This window comes from the organism of the source record quoted next, unplaced genomic scaffold (genome assembly GCF_019419815.1).
Source record: "Pyrus x bretschneideri cultivar Hongxiangsu unplaced genomic scaffold, Pyrus_bretschneideri_v1 Contig53, whole genome shotgun sequence".
NCBI lineage: Eukaryota > Viridiplantae > Streptophyta > Magnoliopsida > Rosales > Rosaceae > Pyrus > Pyrus x bretschneideri.
Window position 1 is genome coordinate 514,113 of NW_025999791.1, and position 23,700 is coordinate 537,812.

General features: G+C 36.6%; 2 protein-coding genes across 2 annotated transcripts; one reads left to right on the forward strand and one right to left on the reverse strand.

Annotated features, from left to right (window-relative positions):
• Positions 1–6,290: 6,290 nt before the first annotated feature.
• LOC125470810 (chaperone protein dnaJ 6-like) lies at positions 6,291–9,246 on the reverse strand. The gene is made up of 8 exons (XM_048570462.1): positions 8,901–9,246; positions 8,622–8,720; positions 8,432–8,533; positions 8,111–8,170; positions 7,908–8,014; positions 7,735–7,817; positions 6,751–6,841; positions 6,291–6,653 (listed from the first exon to the last, which is right to left on the reverse strand). Exons 1-8 carry the CDS (start codon positions 9,039–9,041, stop codon positions 6,452–6,454), a joined length of 885 nt encoding a protein of 294 aa, XP_048426419.1. The 5' UTR covers positions 9,042–9,246; the 3' UTR covers positions 6,291–6,451.
• Positions 9,247–10,228: 982 nt separating this feature from the next.
• On the forward strand, positions 10,229–12,271 carry LOC103941288 (zinc finger A20 and AN1 domain-containing stress-associated protein 8). Its single transcript, XM_009351482.3, has 3 exons — positions 10,229–10,389; positions 10,519–10,565; positions 11,357–12,271. The coding sequence occupies exon 3, from the start codon at positions 11,370–11,372 to the stop codon at positions 11,889–11,891; it is 522 nt and encodes a 173-aa protein (XP_009349757.2). The 5' UTR covers positions 10,229–10,389; positions 10,519–10,565; positions 11,357–11,369; the 3' UTR covers positions 11,892–12,271.
• The last annotated feature ends 11,429 nt before the right edge of the window (positions 12,272–23,700 follow it).

Here is a 23,700-nt window from a genome sequence, read left to right on the forward strand (position 1 = left end):
TAATTTTAACCTAAATGTTATTATTATTTTTGCTTCCATGATCGATCCCGTCTCGATCTATTGCATTAATTAAAAGTGACCGGCAGTCCATTAATCTAATAATTAATCCAAAAACCTAAATATCACTTTTGGACATTATCGATTTAATAATTTATTTGTATACTTTGAACCGTTGACATCCTTTCGTAGTCCCGAAGCTCTCATACTTTAGTTCCCGAAGAAACTCAAATCCACTACACTTAAATCAGCATATTGCATTTTGTGTTCTTGTAGGAACCTCTCCTTTATGAACTAATCATCCATAAAACTAAATTGAATATGTAATTTCATATTTAGTGCCTTTGAAACCCGAAGCTTTCATTCAAAACTTACCACATAAAACTTGTAGTTTTCATGCATAAATTAAACCAATACATGTATATATAACCCGAATGTTCTACAATTTATGTCTATGGATTACCATATGACTAACCACATTTTGTACCCTTCATTTTAGGGACATGTCAAACTTGAACAAGCTCGATTTCACCTCTCTGGAAGTATCTGGAAGAAACTACCTAAAGTGGGTTCAAGAAGTGAAGCTTCATCTTACTGTCTTACTGCAAAGGGTATTACAGCCGCCATCGAGGCACCTACCAACGAAAAACTTGTCGACGAAGCTCAAAAAGCTATTGCAATACTCTTCATTCAAAGACACATCCATGATGCTCTGCAGACTAAGTACCTCGCTGAGGAGGACCCATACACCCTCTGGCTTGCGCTAGCCGACCGTTTCGATCACCAGAAAGACATCTACTTACCTGAAGCAAGACATGACTGGCAGTATCTTTGCTTCCAAGACTTTAAGTTCGTGAATGAATACAACTCTAAAGTTTGTAGAATCCGATCATTGCTACAGTTCTGTAAAATGGAACTAACCGAATCAAATCTTCTTAAGAAGACCTATTCGACCTTCTATGCCACCAATATTATCCTGCAACAACAATATAGGGTGTAGAAATTCACCAAATTTTTGGATTTGATCTCTGTTTTACTTATCACTAAAAAGCATAACCAGCTTTTGATGAAGAATCATCAAGCTCGACCCACTGGCTTGAACGCTGTGCTTGAAGCACATGCGACCAATTCTAGCAGCCACAAACAATGCAAGAATCATCATGGCCGTGGCAATAGGCGACAAGCCCCAACATGGGCCTAAGGTCAACAAAATCAAGGCCCACCCATGGGAGGAAATGTGACCCATAAGCGCCAACCCCTTGCCCCTAAGGCCCCAAACTTCAAGAACAAGGGAAAAGCTACCATTCAATCGGTTTCCACTGAAATAGACATGTGCCACCATTGTGGATCAAAGGATCATTAGTCACGTGTATGCCAAGCTACCCCCGAGGCTATTGTCAGGTATCATTCCCGTCGTAAGTCTAACTTTGCATATATGGAACATCCGGAAGATGTTACTACATCCATAAAGATATCAGATTTTCAGGAGGCATCAGCTCCTATGGATGAATAAATTTTTAGACATGTTTATTAGGGTGTTTTACCCCATAATGGCCAAACCCACTAGGAATGGCCGCACCCCCCTTATTTTTCTAGGTTTATGGTTTAATTTTGGACAATTTTTCTAAGTATTTGGAATAATTTTTTTTGGCTTTGGTTTGTTTTGAACTATGGATTCTTATTTTATGGATATTATTTCTCAAAATGATTAATTGAATGAATGGAATTATATTTATGCATATGGCCAATTCAATCAATTTATTTCAAGGTATATGTCTAGTGGGGAAGTTAGTTGTCTAGCTGATAATGCAACCACGCACACCATATTGCGTGAGTGACACTATTTTACTAACTTTGTACCTATGAAAGCACCTTTGGCAACTCTATCAAGCTCATCCAACCTGATTAAGGGATACATAAAGGCTCGTATCATGTTGTCCAATGGTACTATCTTAACCATTAAAGAGGCCCTCTATTCTCCACGTTCCGGAAGAACGTTGCAGAGTTTTAGAGATATTTGAGATAATCAATATCATATTGAAACCACTAAAGATAATGGATCTGAATTTCTTTGTATCAATTCTTACGAATATGGCCAGAAGCGTATTCACGAGAAGTTGGAACGTGTCCCGAGTAGGTTGTACATAACAACCATTCGCGGCATAAAAGCCCACCATGTGGTCGACCCCATGCCTAAGTTCCAAAGCACTTTGTTGCTTTGGCATGACCGTATGGGACATCCCGGATGTGACATGATGCGATGTATCCTCAAATCATCACATGGGCATCATTTACCTCTCTACGTTGGATTCCCGCCATGCAAAGTGTTTTCTTTAGAGAAGTTGAATACTCAACCCTCGATTACAAAGATTATTCACAAACGTTTTAAGTTTCTTCAGATGATTCAAGGGAATATTTATAGACATATCCAACCAACATGCAGATCATTTAGATACTTTATGATGTTGGTTGATGCATCGACACGATGGTCACATGTTTGCCTATTGTCTACACGCAACACTGCATTTGCAAAACTCCTAGCACAAATTATTAAGCTAAGGGCTCACCACCCTAATTATTCGATCATGTCGATTCGACTAGATAACGCAGGAGAGTTTACATCACAGACTTTTGACGATTATTGCATGTTAGTAAGGATTGATTTGGAACATCATGTACCCCATGTTCACACCCAAAATGGCTTGGCAAAAGCTTTCATAAAATGCCTTCAATTAATAGCTCGGACTTTGGTTATATGAACCAAAATATCGGTATTTGTCTGGGGCTATGCAATATTGCTGCTTGTTTGCCTGAGGCCCACCGCTACCCAAGCTTATTCACAGTTACAATTGGTTACTAGATATGAACCTGACGTCTCGCATTTACGTGTACATGCTCCCACTATGTCTCATTTAGATCCCCGCACTGCCCAGTCTGAAATTGAGGTGCGAGGAATTATAGATCTTCAGAGTATTGCTTAAAGCATGCCAAATACTTTTAATGATCTAGCTAAGGCAACAAGATCACATATACATGCTGCAAACACACTTGCAAGGATAGATGTACCCCGTATAAGTCACAATCCCGCCTGGAATGGTTGGACCATCCCCGAAAGTGGGGAGGCCGCACCTTCCACGCAGCCCGATACATTAACGGCTAGCCTTGGTTCAAAGGTTTCACAACCCTGAAGCATGGCAGACCCCTTGGTTCAAAGGATTCACAACCCCAGAAGAGAAATTGGTACCAACTAGTGACCTTAGTTTGAATCTGACCATCGCTCACTCATATGTTCCAACGCATGAGGTTATTCTAGATTACGGTGATGTCTTAGATGAGACAATTGGACGTCTCAAGAATCGTGAGATTTTGATCCACAACGCAGTACTGGATGGGGTTTGGAATTGGAATGAGATGATCGTCGAAGATGCATTTGCGTACACTGTAGCTACTGACACCATGCTTAGCGATGACATTGAACCATGTTTCGTTGACAAATGCCGACGTAGAATAAATTGGTCAAACTGAAAATAAGCAATCTAGGTTGAACTTGATTCGCTTACGAAACGTAAGGTGTTTGGACCTATAATTCCTACTTCACTACATGTGAAGCCAATGTGCTACAAGTGAGTTTTTGTGAGGAAGTGTAATGAGAATAATGAAATAGTGCGATATAAAGCACGCCTCGTAGCGCAAGGCTTCTCTCAATGCCCTGTGATTTATTACAAGGAGACGTATTCCTCTGTAATGGATGTTATAATGTTCTGCTACCTAATAAGTTTGGTAGTTTTCGAAAAACTGAATATGTAGCTTATGGATGTGGTAACCACATATCTCTATGGGGATCTAGATACGGAAATCGATATGAAAATTCTAGAAGGACTTCCATTGACTGGTTCAAATAGTTCTAGACCATGGAACACTCTCTCTATTAGATTGAAGAAATCACTCTACAAATTGAAACAATCCAAGCGGATGTGATAGAACCATCTGAGTGAATATTAGACAAGTCAGTGTTATGTGAAAAACGAATTATGCCCTCTATTCCAAATTTGTGATCGTTACAGTTTATGTCGACAACATGAACCTCAGATATTGCCTTGTCCTGAAGATCGAGCACTGTTCGGATGGAATCCTAGTACATCAATCAAATTACACCCAAAAGGTGTTACGGCGTTTTAATGAGGATAAGATGAAACCTTCGAGTACACCTATGGTCGTTCAGACTTTAGATGCTAAACGAGATCCCTTCCATCCAAAGGAGGATGAGGAAGAGATTTTGGAACTTAAAGTTCCATACCTAAGTACAATTGGGGCTATATTGTACATGGCTCAATGCACTAGACCCGATATCTCCTTTGTTGTTAATCTTTTGGCTAGATACAACAATGCTTCCACAAGCAGGCATTGGAATGGTGTCAAAGACATTTTCCGCTGCCTCAAGGGTACGACCAATATGAGCTTATTCTATACCTGCAAATCTTCGAAAGTTGCCGCCTCCTTCGGTTCTCGGATTGATTCCCGCCTTGTTGGTTATGCAAATGCTAGATATTTGTCTGACCCACATAGGGATGTTTTCAAACGGGTTGTCTTTACATTTGGAGACACTTCTATATCTTGGAAGTCTACCAAGCAAACGTTAGTTGCGACTTCTTCGAACCATGCTGAGATTCTCGCCCTACATGAAACATCGTGTGAGTGCTTTTGGTTGAGAGCAGTTATGGAACATATTCGAAGCATTAATGGTTTTACTTCCATCATTGACCTTTTTACGACAATCTTTGAAGACAATGCAGCATGTATCGAGAAGTTAAGGATGGGATACATCAAAAAAGACAACACCAAGCACATAGCACCAAAGTTTTTTTTATTCTCACCAGCAAAAACAGCATCAGAACATTGAAGTCAAGCAAATTCGTTCCCAAGACAACCTGGCCGATCTCTTCACCAAGTCATTGCTTAAGTCTACTTTTTAGAAGCTCGTCCAAGGAATTGATATACGTAAATTATCTGAATTGAATTGCTTGTAGTTCTCTTATTTGGAAGTTATGTTTAACTCAGGGGGAGTATCCTGAAGCATACTCACTTGATCTTAATGTACTCTTTTTCCTATAATTAGGAACATTTTTCCCATTGGGTTTTTGCTAACGAGGTTTTAACGAAGCACCCATCCTGGGATGGTCATACTCTGTTGAGTTCACTACTTTCGTCCTGTTTGACGTTTGTTTTTTACATTATGCATACTTCTCACCTTTCTCCTTAGTCTATTGGTTTCTTTTCCCACCTTGGGTTTTACCACAGCGAGGTTTTGTGAGTTTTACTACCCATGCATATCTTCTTAAATTTGAGACTCACATTTGCTCATTGTGTTGCCGACTTCATCAATTATTCTACCTTATCTAAGGATCTGATGCGATGTTTGTTTGAGTATTTATACACTCAATGATGAGTGTTACAGTCATATATAGAATAGGAATGTGATTGTGTAAATCCTAGTGTATCTAGGGATATCTTTTATATTCCTTTTAGTAGTCTAATTTCTATTAGAGTTGTAATCCTAAAAGGGTAACGATTTTATCTATCCTGCTACTAGAACTAAAGGCACAATGGAATGATACCACACACACCTCACAATTAAATCTCTATCTTCTCTTTCTCACTACCGCCGGCCTCCCTCTCTCTATTCCCTTAGAATAGCTCAGTTAAATAGGTGTACAACAAAAATCAATTTATTCGCCCACTCTTTAGTATAAATGTATCTTCATATAAAATCACATAACTTATTTTGAATGAAAAACTTAAGATTTTAAAATAAGATGACAAATTAATAATTTTAAAAAATTAATATGAATTTTTGTTTAAAATGTATAAATTATTAACCCGATTTGCCTCATAAATTTTAGTTTGTCTCACTTTGCTCATCAAAATATCATTTAAATTTTTATTTATCTACAATGGCTGAACAAGAGTATCAATGGCCCACAAAGTTCTTTTTTTTTTTTTTTTTCAAATGAAAAAGATCGATTAGTTACGATGGTTTGAACATATGAAACGAAAATCTATTGACGCTCCAGTTAGAAGATGCGATTACAGGACAAAGGTTCAGGGCTGAAAGAATAAAGGAAAACCTAGGACTTTGGACGAGACTCTAAGAAAATACTTAAAGTACTTAGATCTAACGGAAGACATGACATAGAATCGAGCGCAATGACGTTATAAGATTCATATAACCGACCCCACTTAGTAGTAAAAGGCTTTGTTGTTGAAAAAGATCGATTAGTTAGGTCACAAGCACATTAGCGTCGACCAACTGCATCGAAAACCATGAATAGAAGTAGAACTCGCACACAATTTTGCAGGTACATTTAAATACATAAAACGAAAGGCACTACAGTGTTTGCAATGTGCACATTATCTGTCTACTAGAGTAAATTTCTCGCTCTGGCAGCTCGAGTTACTAGAACTTTGATTTTGTGGACGACCTTTTTCTTTCAAGTTTTTTCTGTGTAGCTTCAAATTCTTCTTCCGTGGGTTCTGAAGCAGCAGAGTTCCCGCCGTATCTGGAAACTAGAGAAGAGAACATACAATCAAATTGGTTTTTCCTCTCACTGCGGCGCTGAGATATGATTGCATACAGATCTTCTGTCTGTTTCTTTGCCCTGTAAGAGATTAGATTTAAGTATATAGGTTTTTAATTTCTTGATTGAGCTAAAAATAAGTATAAGCAACTAAATAAACTCGTTGGAAAGTACTTACTTGTTCTTCCGCCTTAAAGGGCTAGTAGGAGGTTTTGTTTCCGATACTTTCTTTGCCCATTTTAGGTAGCCTTTGGTTGATTTCAGTTCTCCTGTGAGAGAGAACAAAAGAGACGGAGGGTGTGAACAACATAAAAGAGCACACACTCAAATTGGAGACAATTCTATACGCCAAGAATGCATCAATTGTGTCAATGTTACTTAAATTTGAAAGTTTACTTGTGTGACTTAACAGATGCACCAATAACATAGCACGACTATGGTGGTTTAACACGTTAAACAACTATTGATAGATATGCCAATTAGAAAGGCTAGCTTAATTGATGAGTCAGCGTAATTAGAAAATATAACTTACAAGATAGCATGTGACTTGACTCCAGACAATTAGAACAAGGCTCTAATGTTGTTGCATAGATGATCATTCATCAAACCAAAAATCTTAACCAGTGTAGAAGATAGAATCCAGCAACTGATAAGGTCCATCTAAGGAGTTAAAAGGGCCATATGACTTAATATTCGTAGTTAATCTTATCACCTACAATCAATGGGGGACATGGTTTGCAAGGCTGGTCTGAGCTCAGAAAAGATCGACATTCCTAGTTAATCTTATCACCTAATAAGATTGACACGTAAGTTCGTGGTACGACGATGGGAAAATCCTTTCTTTTTTCATTTAAGATAGAGAGAGAAAAAAATTTCCATTGGATAGAAGGATTTAAAATAATGAATTTAAATTTGGACAAGACGCTCAGATTTGTTAGAACCATGAAGTACCAAATACATAAATCTATGAAATGACTAGATTTACTGTAACAACTGAACTTGAAATGATAAGGTTCAATGAATCATTTGAAATCCATGGACTCCTTCAGTCACGTAAATATAAATAGACGTTGTAAACATTATATTCATGTACGTAAACTAAATACCTGAACCAAAGTCTCAGAAATTTCACTAAGAAACTGGAGCTTAAAAACATACACACCTGCAACTATTGCCTCATCAAGAATATCCTTGAAACGGTGTGAATCGAGTTTAGGATCTGAACAAATCATTGAACAGAACACTCTGCAAGGAAAATAACTGTAAGGTAAGGATCAAACACAAACAGGAAGCCAAAAGACAAATGATAAACGCCACTAACATCAAAGCTAATACCTGTTCATATTCCCCTTGCACTGGCTATACAGCTCAATCAAATCTTTCTTCTCAGAATCAGACCCTCTATAGTTTGCTTCAAACTCTTCAATATCAGCTTCAGTGACCTGCAATGGATGTGGATGTTGTCAGAAATACGCCAAAAGCACAAATGACATTGTGCTATATCAAACGACAATGTGAAAAGATGAAAACATCGCAACCTTTTTATATACGACACGGAAATATTCATGCAGATTCTGAACAACATCACCAGTAAGGTCCTGCTCATGAAAATGCAACCAAAATAAGCAACACTTGATGAATAAGGCAACATTGGATTTCCCAAAGTATCTAAAACCCACCACACTGATCTGCCAAAGCAGTTGCCCAAGTACGAAGATTGCAATAATTCTAAACAAAAACAATCACCCCGACATACTTACTTGTCATTTCTAGTAAAGAATCCTACTTATCACACTAAACAGCGGAATGCATTAAAGTGAATTAATCAAAAAACAAAGAAAATAACATCACGCACTGACATCATCGTCAAGGCAACCCGTCTCATCATATAGCGCTCGTTTCTCCTCATCCCCGAGAATCGATATCACCTTTTGCAATTGCTGGAACTTCTCTTTAGCTTCCTACACGAACAATATCAAAATTTACACTTACAGAAACACCACAATTCACAGAAGAAGAAAAAACACAATTTTTAACAAGCTTTCTCACCTCATCACCGGGATTCTTATCCGGATGCAATCGCAACGCTAACTTATGATACGCCTTCTTTATTTCCTGCTGAGTAGCGCTTCTCTCCACACCAAGAACCTACAAAACAAACAAACCCTAATCCATAAAAAAAAAAAAGAACAAAAAAAAAACCCCCCAATTTTCAAAATTAGGGCAAAAAAGACACTCTGAAGTCAAAATTTCCAGCTTAATCATCAAATTCAGAAGCTAATCGGATCACATCAAGAAAAATTAAAATTTCGAACGGATTTAACGCACCTCATAGAGGCTTTTATCGTTGGTGGAAGTTGGGGGGTCGGGATCTTCGTCGCTGTGTTCCTGCTGTTCGTCTTCTTCTTCGACTTGTGGTGGGGGTTGCTGCTTCTGCTCAGAAACCCCAGCTTTCTTTCTTTTCCCCATTTTCTTCGAATCGGGAGCTTTGAAATTTGGGGAAAGATTTGTTAGTGACCACTGAGGGCTTGTATTTATATGTAAATTTTTGGAGCTTCGATTTGTTCCCGCCAATTAGCGCTCCAATTTACCCTTTTCCCGCCGCGCTGGGCCGCTAGAGTGGAGGAATTGCGTCGGACCGGTCATGAGTTTTTAAATTCCCGGTCGAAATTTCAAATGGTGCCCTTTAATAAATAGACATTTTTTTATACATATTAATTCATGTTAGAATTAAGGATCTGAAACCCTTTAAACTTTTAGTGTTATTTTAAATTGATCTTAATTTTCTCTAAACATTTCAAATAAATACTTATCTATTGAAAATATGACATTCGTTAAGATCTAACTAATGATATTCAAAACACAACAATTGGGTATATATGTTCAACATTAATATTAGTTGATTCAAAATCTGAATTTTAAGCATAAATTACATAATCTGGAACCCAATGATCAAACGTTTATCGAATTGAATAAAATATGGACGCATATTGAAATTCATTGGGAGGGCAATCTCCACAAAACGGGAGTTAAAAATTCAGATAAGGTTTTAAGGAGCTTGTTTTTGCTCATGTGATTTCTTTATTTATCTATTCTCAACTCATAAAACTTCCAATTTATGGGTGGTGACCGCATTAGAACAGTTGAATGATGTTTTAAAAGATAAACAATTCAAATCTTTAAAATACATTATCGAATGAGCTCCTTAAAAAGATGTGTCAAAATTATATAAAATGTGGTATCACGGATCCATTTCCTATGTATACACACAACAAAGATTTAGGGATTCAAGATAAGACACTCAATGAGCCAATCATAATAGTCTGATATTGAACTCGTCTTCTGTAAAGGTGGGAGTAGGGGGTGACGTTGGTGCTGATGCCTGAGGTAAAATGGTGGCAGTAGAGATGACAATCATAGTGGCGCGGACAACAATGTGGTAACTCGACCAATTTGCCTCTTCCAAACCAAAGCCCAACCCAACACGACTATGTGTCCGTCCAGCCCAGCCCAAACTCCAAATCCCCGAACAGTTCACAGTCCGACTCGGACCTGTACAGTGAAATGGCAACACCGCAATTATGTGGTCGTCGAAGGGCGGTTACATCGCTACCACCGACTTGGTGGAAAGCGTTCGTTGGCAAAGCGGAAAGGTGTAATAAAGAGTCCCCACGAGAAGCCTCCAAGCCAAAAAACCCAGCACTACCAATTATCTCTTTCCCCTTTTTATTTTTTATTTAATTTTTATGTTCCGCCCTACATATTTATTTTTATTTTTCCAATAATTAATATCAAAGCAATAATCTCCTCGATCAGGGTATGAAACTCATCCCCCACACTCTCTGCGTTTTTATTTTTTAATTTTATTTTCCGGTATTTGTTTGATTTTGTTATTAATTTATTGTTTTTTGAAAATTGAAATTTGAATTTTTGAAACGAGGAGCAGGAATTGCCTGGTTGGATTTTCGACTCGGATCGGCCGGAACCAAATAGGTTAGAGTTTGATTTTGTGTATGAATTTTCGGATTGGGAATTGTATGAGTCAATTTTTTGTACTTGTAAATGCAAGCTCCCGAATTCCGTAGTTTTTTCAATTTTTTTTGGTCAATTATGTGTGTAGGGTTTCATTCGTCTGGAATTGAAAACGTTTACGGTTTAAAGTTTGGATTTTTTGTTGTCTGACTCGGATTGTTCGTTTATTATCGGAGTTTTTGAAGATTTTGGCATGTATAGATGAATTTGTAGGAGTTTATGGGTTATTTGGATAGGTTTGAACTGAGCTTGTTCGGATTCTATTGGATTTTGGTCAAGTTCACGACGTTATAGGGCAAATTTTGATGTTTTGTTGGTTTTCTGCATATGTTAGAGTTAAGTGGCTTGAATTGTAAGCGTTTGCCTGGATAGTTCACATCGGGGCATTCGATTTGTATGACAGAGCAAGTGAAATTAAAGTTTTACCCATGTTGAAAAACTGAAAAGTTTGGCGGAAGGAGATAATTAGCCCGAATCATATACTACTTGCATGATTCGATGTGTTTAAGTCCATATGAGTTCTAATTTTGTCTTTGGTTATTGGGTACTTGTGGTATGGCATCTGTAACATTGCTTTTATGTAATTCACTCTGCTGGGCGTTTGGTTAATTGATAGCTCCAAGTTTGTAGTTATAGAATTTGGCCTCTATTTTGCATGTGTATGGTGGTTTGATATTTTTGCAGTGGGTGAATAGGCCATTGGGTTAAGACTTGTCTTGTGATGTTTAAACGGTGAGGTTTTCTTGGTGCAGATAAGTAGAAAAGATGGAATCTCATGATGAAACTGGATGCCAAGCTCCAGACCGCCCTATCCTTTGTGTTAATAACTGTGGATTCTTTGGAAGGGCTGCGACAATGAACATGTGTTCCAAGTGTTACAAGGACACGCTCTTAAAGCAGGAGCAAGCCAATTTGGCTGCATCATCCATTGACAGCATTGTGAATGGCAGCAGCAGCAGCAACATCGTCATTGACCCAGTTGTTGCAAGTGCTGTCGATGTGCAAGCTGTACGAGTGGAGACAAGTGTTGTTTCAACAGAAGCATATATTGAATCATCCCCAAGCATAAAGACTGAGATGAAAGAAAATAAGGGACCAAGCAGATGCACTACTTGCCGAAAGCGCGTTGGTTTAACTGGCTTCAATTGCAAATGTGGAAACACCTTCTGTGCAAGTCATCGTTATTCTGATAAACATGACTGTCCTTTTGATTATAGGACTGCTGGTCAGGATGCTATTGCAAAAGCCAATCCTATCGTGAAGGCAGACAAACTTGACAAAATCTAGAAGTCGCGGGCGGAAGTGAAGATCAATCTATTCGAGGACGATGATTCTCTTTCTTGGCTTCTTGTCTGCGTAGGTCTCCTAATGGTAAAATTGCTTAAGGTCATGATAATGAGGACATCATTTAAGTGAAGTCTATTCCTTGTTGGTGAAATATTTCTAAGCTGGCTCCACTGTCTAAGTCGTTATTATTGTTGGTTTGATGGACGTCTTTGGAGTTATTTTAGTGTGTTCTATGCTTGGTATGCATTTCTTTGTCGCAGTACAATTATGCTATGTAATGCAATGCAACTAAAATTTCCTTAAATTGTTTGTTCCACATTTTCACAATGTATATCTGTGCTCAGTTTAGATTTGAAATTATAAATCATGGTGTTAATACACTTTTATTATGCTCATATGGTTGGGGGCTTATTGTGTGGGTAATTGGCAGTGAATTCCCGCTTAGGTCTTGTTTGGTATCTTTTATCTTCCCAATTTTCTTTATGGTAGTGTTTATGCACATGTTGGGTTGAAACTTGGAACCACTCCCTTCACACAATTTTGGTTAACTAACTCATGCTATGGTCAAGTAATTATGAGTAGAAGGCTCTTAGTTGACCTGTACCTCTGTATATTCTCACTGCCTGGGCCCTAGGGTTATGGTTTCACACAGACGTATAAGTGTCAAGTTTTTTCTTTTGGTGGTTTTCTCATCAGGAGTGCTTAAGTTCTATCATATATTCTTTGTTAATTGTTTTTTGTTTTTGTTTCTTACTCTTATCTTGCAAACTCTCTTCCATCATATTGATAGGTAGTTTCTGCTTGATTCATTTCGTAAGTTTTAAAACTTTTGTGTACTTCGTTTACATTGCAGCAGTTTCTGCTTGATTCTTTTCGTGTCAATAGTGCATGCATCTTATTGATCTTCGGATCTGTTGGGTGTTTCCAAGTTTAAGGTTATCCGTTATGTGATTGCTAGGTACAAGATCAAGGTTAGGTTATTCTAGTTCCAGATAAGTGGAGAATTTTTTATTGTCATGATCTTCATTTCTTAGTTTTATTTGGAACTTTTGGGATCCGAACTTTGAAGTGATGATTGGCAGAAGCGTGAGGCAGAAATATATTCGTTGCTTGATATATACTAGTATTGATTTACAGAAAGAAAAATGCGGTGGTCATAGATATTGGTAGGTGCTGAATTTATTTGTGCTTGTTAGCTTTTTAATGACTGTATAAGGCTCACAGTTTTTCTATAGCTAAAGGGGGAAGGGAACAGCGCATCACTCACTGCATTTGTGACTGCCATGAATCCTCTGGTGTTGGATGTCAATTTGCATCCGACGGTGGATCATGGTTCACTAATTAACACCATGTTGAGCAGATAATGCTTGGCGTTTCCATTTGCTTCGAGGATGGTATGTTTATCTGTGTTAAATGTTATGAATTCAGTAGTGGGGAACTCTTTCAGGGTTTTAAGTTTTGGTGGGAAGCGGCGGCGTTTTTCGGTTTCATATTTGACTTCCTCTTCCACCATAAATTGCTTTGTAAGCAGCGGACTGGTTGGTTATATATTGATGATGGGTTGAGGGATTTGTGAAGATTGAATTCATTTGGGTGTTTGTGGTTAGGAACTCGAATTTTGTATTTTGTTCCAGGTTCTTTTATGATATGTTTGGGTAAAGGATTTCCAAGCCCTTAAGAATCGAGATCGAGTTATCAAGTAGTTTGCTACAAAATGTTAAAGAGGGGATTAGAAATGTCCTTCACGAAAGTTGCAAAGCCATGTGGGAGGGATTTTGCAACCGAGTTTTTGTGCTATTGGCATCGGTATCCAACAATCGCTTGTCATGTGTTTAATAAGTGCGTTGTTCAATGAACAGTTGTTTTGTAGTGAGATAGTGACATGAGAGAATGCCAATGTCCTTGTTTTTAGGACCGGTTCACGCCCATCTCGCTCTTCATGTTTTTGTGAATAGTAATGTTGTAACCTAAAATTAATCGCATTGTTAAAATTGGAGCTACTTTTATGAAGGCCTGAGTAATGCTAAACTCGGAGGATAAACATCGGTCAATTTAACGATATATATGACATGGGTACCTGTTGCGGTGCCATTATGTACCGATGTAATAAGTACATGCAGACATTTGCATTGTGTACGTGTGGCATATAATATTTCGGTGGAAATCGTAGAAGGATTCCAACAATATCAATATTGTCATCAATTTGGTAATTATCACCTGCACAATTCGTCAGATGTGAGGTTTTATTATAAACGACATCAGTATTAGTTGGAGTGAGATTATGATATTTAAACTTTTTTTTTCTTATTGATACAATCGATGTGGGACATCAACACATCCTTTCACATAAGATCCAATTAGTGGGTTACACGTGAGAAATCCACACGTCGACAATTACATAGAGTCAAGAGGACTCACCCTACACACGGGGTCAAGAGACCCACCATCATCGCACGGGGCCAAGGGGACCCCCATCACGTGGGGGTACAGTATGGGCCTACTCCCTGACTCTGATACCTGCACAATCTGTCAGGTGTGGGGCTTTATCACAAAAGGCATCAGTGTTAGTTGGAGTGTGGTTAGAATATTTAAACTCTTCTTTTCTTATTGATACAGTCGATGTGGGACATCAATACGTCATTTCACGTGAGATCCAATTAGTGGGTCACACGTGAAAGATCCACACATCGACAACCACGTAGAGTCAAGGGGACCCTCCCTCACATGAGGGTACAGTACGGCCCCGCTCCCTGACTCTGATATCATATAGAATTATCAGAGAGATGGGTCATACGACCCACTTCCAACAAAACCGATATTATTCCTAACTTGGTAATTACCACCTGCACAATCCGTCAGATGTGAGGTTTTATCACAAAAAACCTTGATGTTAGTTAGAATGAGATTAAGATAGTTAAACTCTTTTTTTTTATTGATACGGTCGGTGTGAGACATCAACAGTGTCAAAATGGCAAAGCAACGTGAACAATGAAAGTGTCCTCACTTTCCACCGTCTGCTGAAAAGCAATGGCCAATGTTGGCATTAGCTTTCACACTCCCCCACCACCCCCATGATTGTTCGTTTGTTTTCTTCATCAAAGACAAAAGGCCACCCTCCAAAGTTCATATCCCTTTTTTGGGACTTGGGGAGTTGTTTTAGGGAACACGACATGCAAATTGGCTCCTTTCTCTGTCCTGGGGTCTATCCGTTGGAGAATAGAGTTCGAAATCAGAAATTCTGCAGTAAATTTTAACTTATTATTACACTAAATTGTACCACAAAGTTTTTAATAATAAAATTAGATTTGACAGGAGTGTGCAGTTGAAAAGTTGAAATAATATTAAAGTATTTTTTAGTAAATCGCTGACCAACTTTGAAATTGTGACAATATATACACGTGTATGTTGTCATTTCTTTATCTCTGTCGTCACATATGAGTGCTGTGACATTTAAGCGATGGACCAAGTTCAAGGGTAATATTTTGCCCCCACTTCCATTTATATGATGGACCAAGTGAAAATTATTACATACGATCTGCATTATTGTCACTCATCTTTGGATGCTCGAAAGGCTAGGAGTCTTTTGAGCAGGAGGACATGCATTATTGTTTAATCCACATCTGACAATCGTATTAGTCAGTTCATAAGATTAGACTGCCATGTTTTCTCATGATAGAAGAATCAATAGTCAGACAGACATCTTTTTATTGGTTGACATTCTCAGCTCCGGGTCACAAGCCAAATACAAAAATGGTACTATTATAAAATATATGTTATGGAATAGGACTTTAGACCCTCAATTGCGAATTGAATCTCTTTCGGATTCAAATTGTGGAAATTTTAAGAATTTTTACATCTTAATCATTTATCGTGTATCGTACAGTCAAAAATCATTTAAATTTTTTATTTAAAATTAAACACAAATAGTACTTGACGAAAACTAATCGCACGATATATGATAAATAACTAGGATGTAATAATCCTTAAAATCCTCACAAAATGGATCCGGAGAGGATCCTCTTCCCAATTTCAAGCGAATACATAGCTCAATGAATCAATTTTTGGTTAATTCCATGAGTTTGAATGCCATGACCAATGCATATACGTGGATAACAAAGATCAATAATCAGGGTTTGAATTTGTAGGTTCACTGTCACTGCAGTGTTTCGTTTTAATAATAACATATTATGTGTATATATTCTTTTACTCAGCATTATATTATAAAAACTATATTATTGTACTGAAACATCAAGTAATAATAAAACCATTTCATGCATGTCATTTTTTTGCATGATTAGAGCGGAAAGAGAGACTGAGAGTAAACACAATGTTAATAAACCAAAGAGTAGAATTTACAGTAGTTTGTTCGCTTTTAAGTTTGCAGTAGTTCTCGATTTCAGTTTCTGGGTATGATTGTGGGAGGATGATTCTCTTCCCTTCTAATCTTTCTCTTCTTTCCTCCCCTTCTATTTGAACAATTACAGTTAAGCCACGTTGACATTTTATAAAGATAATAAGATAAAAAATAATGTGTGAAAGGAGAAGAGGCAATGAGACGAAAAATAGGAAGGAAGAGAATCCAAAATTATGGGTGGGGGAGTACTGGGATTGGATGATTAGGAATAGCAATATGTGCCACCACTTTTCTGGATCTCCATGTGGTTTGTATCATGGCACATTGACCATTTTAATGCACAATTATCAGCATCCACCCAATTCTACTGTTTGGCTTTGGCATTAGGTTTTCTGGCCATTGTTTCTTGGGTTAGGATTATCTTTCTTCCTTTTTTTCATTCATTTTCATCCTCTTCTCTCGTATTCTTTATTTTGTCTTTCTCATTCTATATATAAAAAAAAAACTAATATAAGATGTTAAAGTGATTTAACCGTGATCGTTCAAATAAGAGGGGAAGGAAGGAGAGGAAAAAAAAGAAGAAAGAGAATCCTACTCCTTGTTTCTTTCCCTACCCTTCTTTTCATTATTTTTTTTACATTATTGGAAGCGTTAGTGCCTTGTAATCTTAACAATTCTATCATTGGATTCAAAGTAAAACACTACCGTGTAATGATATTACTTTTTCTAATGTTAAAAGAGATTTTGATCTCAAATCTCGTTTCATGGATAAAAAAAAACCATAGTCAATGGATTAGTAATTTTGGTTTGTTTGTTGTAATAAAAGTACAACTAAGGGATATCTCTTTTTTACATATAACTGATATTGGAGGATGAAGGATTCGAGCCTAAGATTTCAAGTGAAACGATGAATATTCTTAACAATTAATCTGTAAATTTGTTAGACGAAAAATAGCACAATTGAGATTTAATGAAACTATATAAAGCATAAAGAAATCATGAATATAATGTTTAAAGTAATCGATTGGACATTGTTAGTAATTGTTCAAAGTATAGAGAAAGAGAACCACCGAAAGGGAGGAAAGAGGCCATTTTTCAACCAAATTAAATAAATTTCGTTAGATAAAATTTTAACATCACATAAAATATAAGTTCGAGATTCGAGAAGATCATAAAATCTGCACAAATTACACCGAGTAAATGTCACAACAAGAACTAAAACTCTCACATCACTCGGGGTAATTTTTTGACGGATCAGATCAAAAACAAGTGTTTAAGGTTTAATCCAAAAAAAATCGACATCAAGCACTTCTTCCGTTTCCAAATAATTTCTGAATATTTAGAGTTCTCAGAATTTCAAAATTGGTGTTATCTCGGGATTTTCTAAGTTAAACTTTACAATTCGGTGAAAATTTGCGAACTTTTGAGTAGATGCCATTCAATGTTTTTTTTCTTAATTTTGGGTGTGAATTTGTGGATATATCATATTTCTAATAACTTTGTAATATATAGGTATGTTTATATTGGTGTGATTAGAAGTGGGGTGGTTAAAATTTTGACATGGCAGAAGAGTGCGCCTATTGACTTGGCTTGATTTAGGTCTTAATTTTCAAAGTTGGACTTTACAATTTGGTGAAAATTTGTGAACTTTTGAGTAGATGCCATTCAATGTTTTTTTCTTCTTCCTAATTTTGGGTATGAACTTGTTTATATTTCTAATTAACTTTGTAGTATATAGCCATGTTTATATGGGTGGGATGGGATTATTAGTGTGGTGGTTGAAATTTTGACATGGTATAAGAGTCCGCCTATTGACTTGGCCTCAATGGCTGAATTAGGTCTTTACTTTCTCTTGCCCGAATTTTCGTTTTAACTGTATTGTCTTTTCTTCCCAACTTAAATGGTTGATGTGGAATTAATTGCATATGTGTACACTATTGACTAGAAAAACATAAAATGTGATATTCAAAATGGTTTTTTATTTATTTTTTATTTTTAATTTTCCAAAAAGAATAAATTACAAAGAAAGTCCCCTTCTACTAAATGGTCTAATGTTGGGATTATTATAGAAGATGCAAAGGCTATGCTGAATGTGATCACTAACTCCAACCCTTGTGCGTCGTCAAGCTAATTATTTAGCTCATCATCTTCCTCGCTCCACCCTTCTGTCTAATCATTGTTGTACCTGGTTTGATAAACCTCCGAACCTCATATCATATTTACTTGTTGAAGAATGCAGTTATCGATGAAAGCTATCGCGATAGTTTTCAAAAACTCAAAAAGAACAGACCAGTTGAACAACCTACGTTGAAAGAGTCACAAGATCACGCCTGCACTTCATCACGAGTGAGGGTCTGTAGCTAACTAAACTTCGACTCCATATAAATTATGCAAAAGCAATCGCTACGAAGCTGATTTAACAAAAACGTTTATTTAACGTTGAGAAGCACACTTTACAGACGGTATTATTTTGTTTCGTGCTTTTTTTGGTCTCGGTCCCTTCTCTCCCATGGCTTTGTACCATGTCGTTCCTATATACATGTACCTTTCGCTTTCAGTCTGAGATGTCAGCGTGCGATGAAATACAACTTCACAATGATGTTTTCACCTGCTGGACCATTTTATAGCAGCAAACTGAAATTTTACTGGGGAGGGACAACCTTTTGCTGCAGTCTTACACATCTTTTACTTAAACCTTCGTCTTTCCATCCACTTTGAATTTCACGTCTTTCCATTGCCAAATTCAAAAGTAATTAAATAATTCACTATGTTTTTTTTTTGTTTTTTTTTTTATGAGTAATGCTAATTAAACTAATTTTTTAGATTACATTTACAAATTATATGATGTGTTATTAATATAAAATAAACACGTTGATCAACATTTATCACCACTTTACAAAATCCATGACTTTTAATTTCTGATGCGATCATTGTGCCTCTAAAGTCATGTATGAAACGATAGCTTCTGTTTTAATTCGTTCTTGCTATTATTCTTGGTTTTTTTTTCTTTCTCAAGTTACTGCACCAAACTATCTCCTCCCTACCAATGGTGGAGCCACACTAAGACTAGGGTAGGCTCGGGCCTATCCTCAAATTATTTTTTCCTAACAACCTCTACTATCATTAATTAATTTTATAATACCACTATCAACTTGAATTTGTAATTGTATTGGTTAGTCCAATTAACATCAATCCAACAAATACAAAGCCTTCAATTTTTTACATTAAAGTACTCAAAATAAAGAAATAAATAAAATTTTACATTAAAGGTTCGAAACTATAGTTCTAGACTAATATTAGTTGATCATATTCTTTGTTTCTTGCCTATATACAATTTTTTTCCTTTGCTTGCATACTATTATTTTGGTTAATTTCTCATTTTCCTCTATTATATTACCTATGAAATTAAGAAGAAAAAAATATTTCCTTTTTCCCACAAAAAACACTTGAAATGCTCTCATGCCTTAATGTTTTTAGAAAATTTTTCTCTTGGTCACTATGAGAAAATGAATGCATGGTCAGTTACCTTCGAATTTGATATCAAGAATGAAGGATAAATAGATGTGCTTTTAATAATGTTTTATTTCCAACTCTTGATATAGTTGACCATGTATAATAAAGAATAAATGCATGGTCACTCTCACCTTTGAATTTGATACCAAGGCGACCAAAAGAACGAGATAGTTTATATATAAATTATGTCCATTTTGATCTAAAGTGTGCCCCTCCTAACATGAATTTCTGACTCTACCATTACTCCCAGCTCTTTCTTTGACTCTAATCCTAACTCAAACATCATCATCTCTAACTTCACCTCCCTTCTCCCTCATTTCCCTTCTTTCTAAAACTTTAAAACCCACTCATTGAATTCCATTGCAATCTTTGAAATCCATAGGAAAAATCACACCCCTAGACTATGCAAGAAATGGGAAAATATGTGGAGGTGAGGCAATTTTGAGACAATGTTGTGTTGTGATTGTTAGGGACCTGAGTTAGGTGTTGGGAATTGGTGCAACACTATTGCAAAGTTAGGGTGTTGAGGGCTAGAATCATTGTAGACATGGAAATTTCATTGCATACAAATGATGCATCACAAAGCTCCATGTGGCATATGACTCATCACAAATGGACAAGTCATCAATGACATGTGACACAAATCAAGCAAATGAAGTGTAAAACATTCCCAAAATTCAGCAAGAGGGAGAAATCCCCCTTAAAATCAGCAAGGGGCCCAAAATCTCTCAAAACCAGAAAGAAAGCCAAAGCATCTTCGCAAAATAAGCAAGAATTGAAGATTGCTCGCAAATAGGCAACAAGGCCTATAAATTTCGGCCAATATGAGGAAGGTGGCTGAAATTAAGACACAAAACATGCCTAAATTCTTCCATGGATGAATCAAGACACAAATCAAGGCCAAATCCATCCAAGGCATGGCTTTGGAAGTCTATAAATATAAGGACCAAAGACACACAAAGGGGTCAAAAATTATACATTGAGAAGAACCTCTACACAAATCTTTAAAGACTAATACGCTGCCAAAGCTCTCTTCGAAGAATGCACAACCAAAGCTGAAGCTTTATGGGGTTAATTGCATAAACACCCCCTGAGGTTTTTTATGTTTTCACAAAACCCCCTCATGTTCTTAACAGATCACAAACAACCCTTGATGTTTTAAAATCATTTCATCAACCTCCCTCCATGAAAAAAAAGAATCCTAGTAGTCATGACATAAGTTATGAAAATACAAAAATATTCTTACAAAAATCATTTCATCAACCTCCCTTCATTTTTCTTCTTCTCAGGTTCCCCTCCCTCTGTCTCGTGGGTAAGGTTTATTTGGTTGAGCTGAGATGATTTAGTTTATAGTTAAGAGGTTTTCCATTTGAGAGTATCCCTAGAAAATGGATGTTTGACCTCCAAGCTACAAATTGTCGATGGAGACAGATGGGATCCTGCATCTTTTACAGTTATAGCTCAACAATATGCGCATGAAGAACAACCATGGTAAAGTTGTTCCTGGAGCAATGGACACTGCTGATGAAAACACAAAAATACCTGAGGGGAGGTTGATGACATAAGTTATGGAGGGAGGTATGACATAAGTTATGAAAATACAGATTTTTGTAATGATATGGTGTGATTTGTAAGGGTATTTTCGTATTTTCACAAACACCCCTTGGTCATGGAGGGAGGTTGATGAAATGATTTTAAAATGTCAAGAGGTGTTTGTGATATGTTGAGAACCTGAGGGGGGTTTTGTGAAAACACAAAAAACCTCAAGGAGTGTTTGTGTAATTAACCCAAGCTTTATGTCAATCAAAGATGAAGCACTCGTTGAAAAATCAACAAGCACCTGTGCCGATTCCTTCAAGACTTTGTTGCAAGCTCAAAACTTGTAACGACTTTCGTTTCAAGATCAAGTCGCCAAGACCCTTGAATCAACGAAGTCCTACATCAACTCTACCTTTTGCCGCAGTTTTGAGGTGAAAACTATCCAAGCATCGTTTCAAGCTCAAAACTTGGAGCAATTATTCAACCATTCGTCCGAGATCAAGTCATAACGACCTTTGGATCAACAACCTATGCATCTACATCAAATTTAAGACTGAATCAGAGGAAAATTGTAAACAAATATTGTAACCTACAAATTCAAATCAATACAAATCTAGCGAGCTAAACAACAATTATAACTATTAATACCTCTCATTTTTTGATATCATGTTTTTATACTATCATTTAATGGAACAAACTTCATAATTTGAATTATTTACTTTTTGTATCATCTTTTAAGGATTGTTATTAGAAAAATTCATTCGATGAGAAGATCGTTTAATCATACACATGTATCGAACAAATCGACCATTATGATAACAAATTTGTTTGGTTCATATGGATTACTAAATAATGTCAAAATCAAATAATTTTTTGTAAAAGTAATCATTAGATGGTAATTAAAAGAACAAATCGTTCAAATTATAACGTTTGTATGGTGAATGATATGTTACATATAAAGAAAAAATAATTATTTACATGTAAGGAGTCAAACAGTGTACTTCCTAAAATTAATTTAGTTCAGTTGAATTACACGCCTACAAGGCTTAAACACCAAGTGCTACATGTGAAGCTATCAACATCTCACTACTAATTATGTCACATAATGTAACAGTAAACCCATTCTATATAAATTGTTTTCTTTCGATAAATCATCTTACAATATACAATATATACAATACATAGATAAACGTAGAATTGTATTAAAATAAGAAAACGAAAAGAGAGGTGTGTCGTGTGTCGTGTGCCGTGCGAAGTGGACTTTTGTATATTCCTAGCAGTCCCAATTTGTCGTCACTTTGAGATTCCAAGTTCCTCAGTCCTTTTCACTTCTTCACCTTCACGAGGACCAAAACCAAATAACAAGATGCCCGCTGACCACTGCTCTTCTTCTTTACCTCCCTCTGACTTTTGGCACCCTTTTTACGGTTTACGGTGGGGCTGTGCATTAAAAAATAAAAAAAAAATCGAGTGAACCGTTCAAACTGTACCGACGGTTTAGTTTGATTTGATTTTTTTTATTTTTTTTATTTTTGATGGTTAAAACGAATTGCATCGATTTTAATCAGTTTGACAATCGGTTCTCAAAATTCTTAGAGTGCGGTTAATTGAACCCATCTGCATATATTTAATTTTATTTTCTAACTATAATTAATACATGTAGTAATATAAGTGATTAGTTATTTACGAGTTACCGTGTTTCTACTTGAAAACAAAACCTAATTAGTTTAAGAGTCCATTTGGAGAAGAACATGGGGACCTTTTGGAGACCACAACAGCTACTGCTTTGGTGCTCTCCTTAGGCTCCTTCATTTGTGCTTTCCTTTGAGCAATCACTTACATTGGTGCTACGTTTGGTAGCTTTTGGAGAGAAATTTGTTACGTATTTTCGTCTTCACACAAACCAAGAACAGACCCAAACCAACCCACCACTATTGTTTAACCAACTCGATCAGTTTTAGACCTATTTTGGTCGGTTTCGGTTGACAATTTTGACCCAACCAACTAGATCGGTTCGGTTTTGGCCTAAAACCGACCCAAACCAACCCGCGCTCAACCCTAATTAATAGTTTCATTTACCTCTATACCCTCCAAAATATAAAGCAACATGGTCCAATTGGATAGTTCACATTCCCCATTTTTGGTTGGTTACAATTTACTTGAGCTACTATTTACAGAAAAACGATTTACCTACACCTTTCGAGATCAAGTCTCTAAACAATAACACAAACATACTAATCTGCTTTCAAAATTTTCATATGTTGTACAATAGGTACAAGACTTTACGGTAATACTGTAAATGCGTGCATCAATGTATGTAAGTTATTCTCAAATTACCCGAGAAAACGGTAAAATGCATTTGACAGTGAATGGAAATTTTCATTTCAAAACTAGGGTTTCTGT

Bases quoted from the DNA above. Each gene is read 5' to 3' on its own strand.
- LOC125470810 (XM_048570462.1), bottom strand. From the start codon at position 9,041: ATGGGGAAAAGAAAGAAAGCTGGGGTTTCTGAGCAGAAGCAGCAACCC. The intron at 8,534-8,621 runs GTGAGAAAGCTT...TTGTTCGTGTAG, and splicing joins ATAAGAATCCCGGTGATGAG to GAAGCTAAAGAGAAGTTCCA. The intron at 7,818-7,907 runs GTATTAGCTTTG...TTTTCCTTGCAG, and splicing joins TGCAAGGGGAATATGAACAG to AGTGTTCTGTTCAATGATTT.
- LOC103941288 (XM_009351482.3), top strand. From the start codon at position 11,370: ATGGAATCTCATGATGAAACTGGATGCCAAGCTCCAGACCGCCCTATC.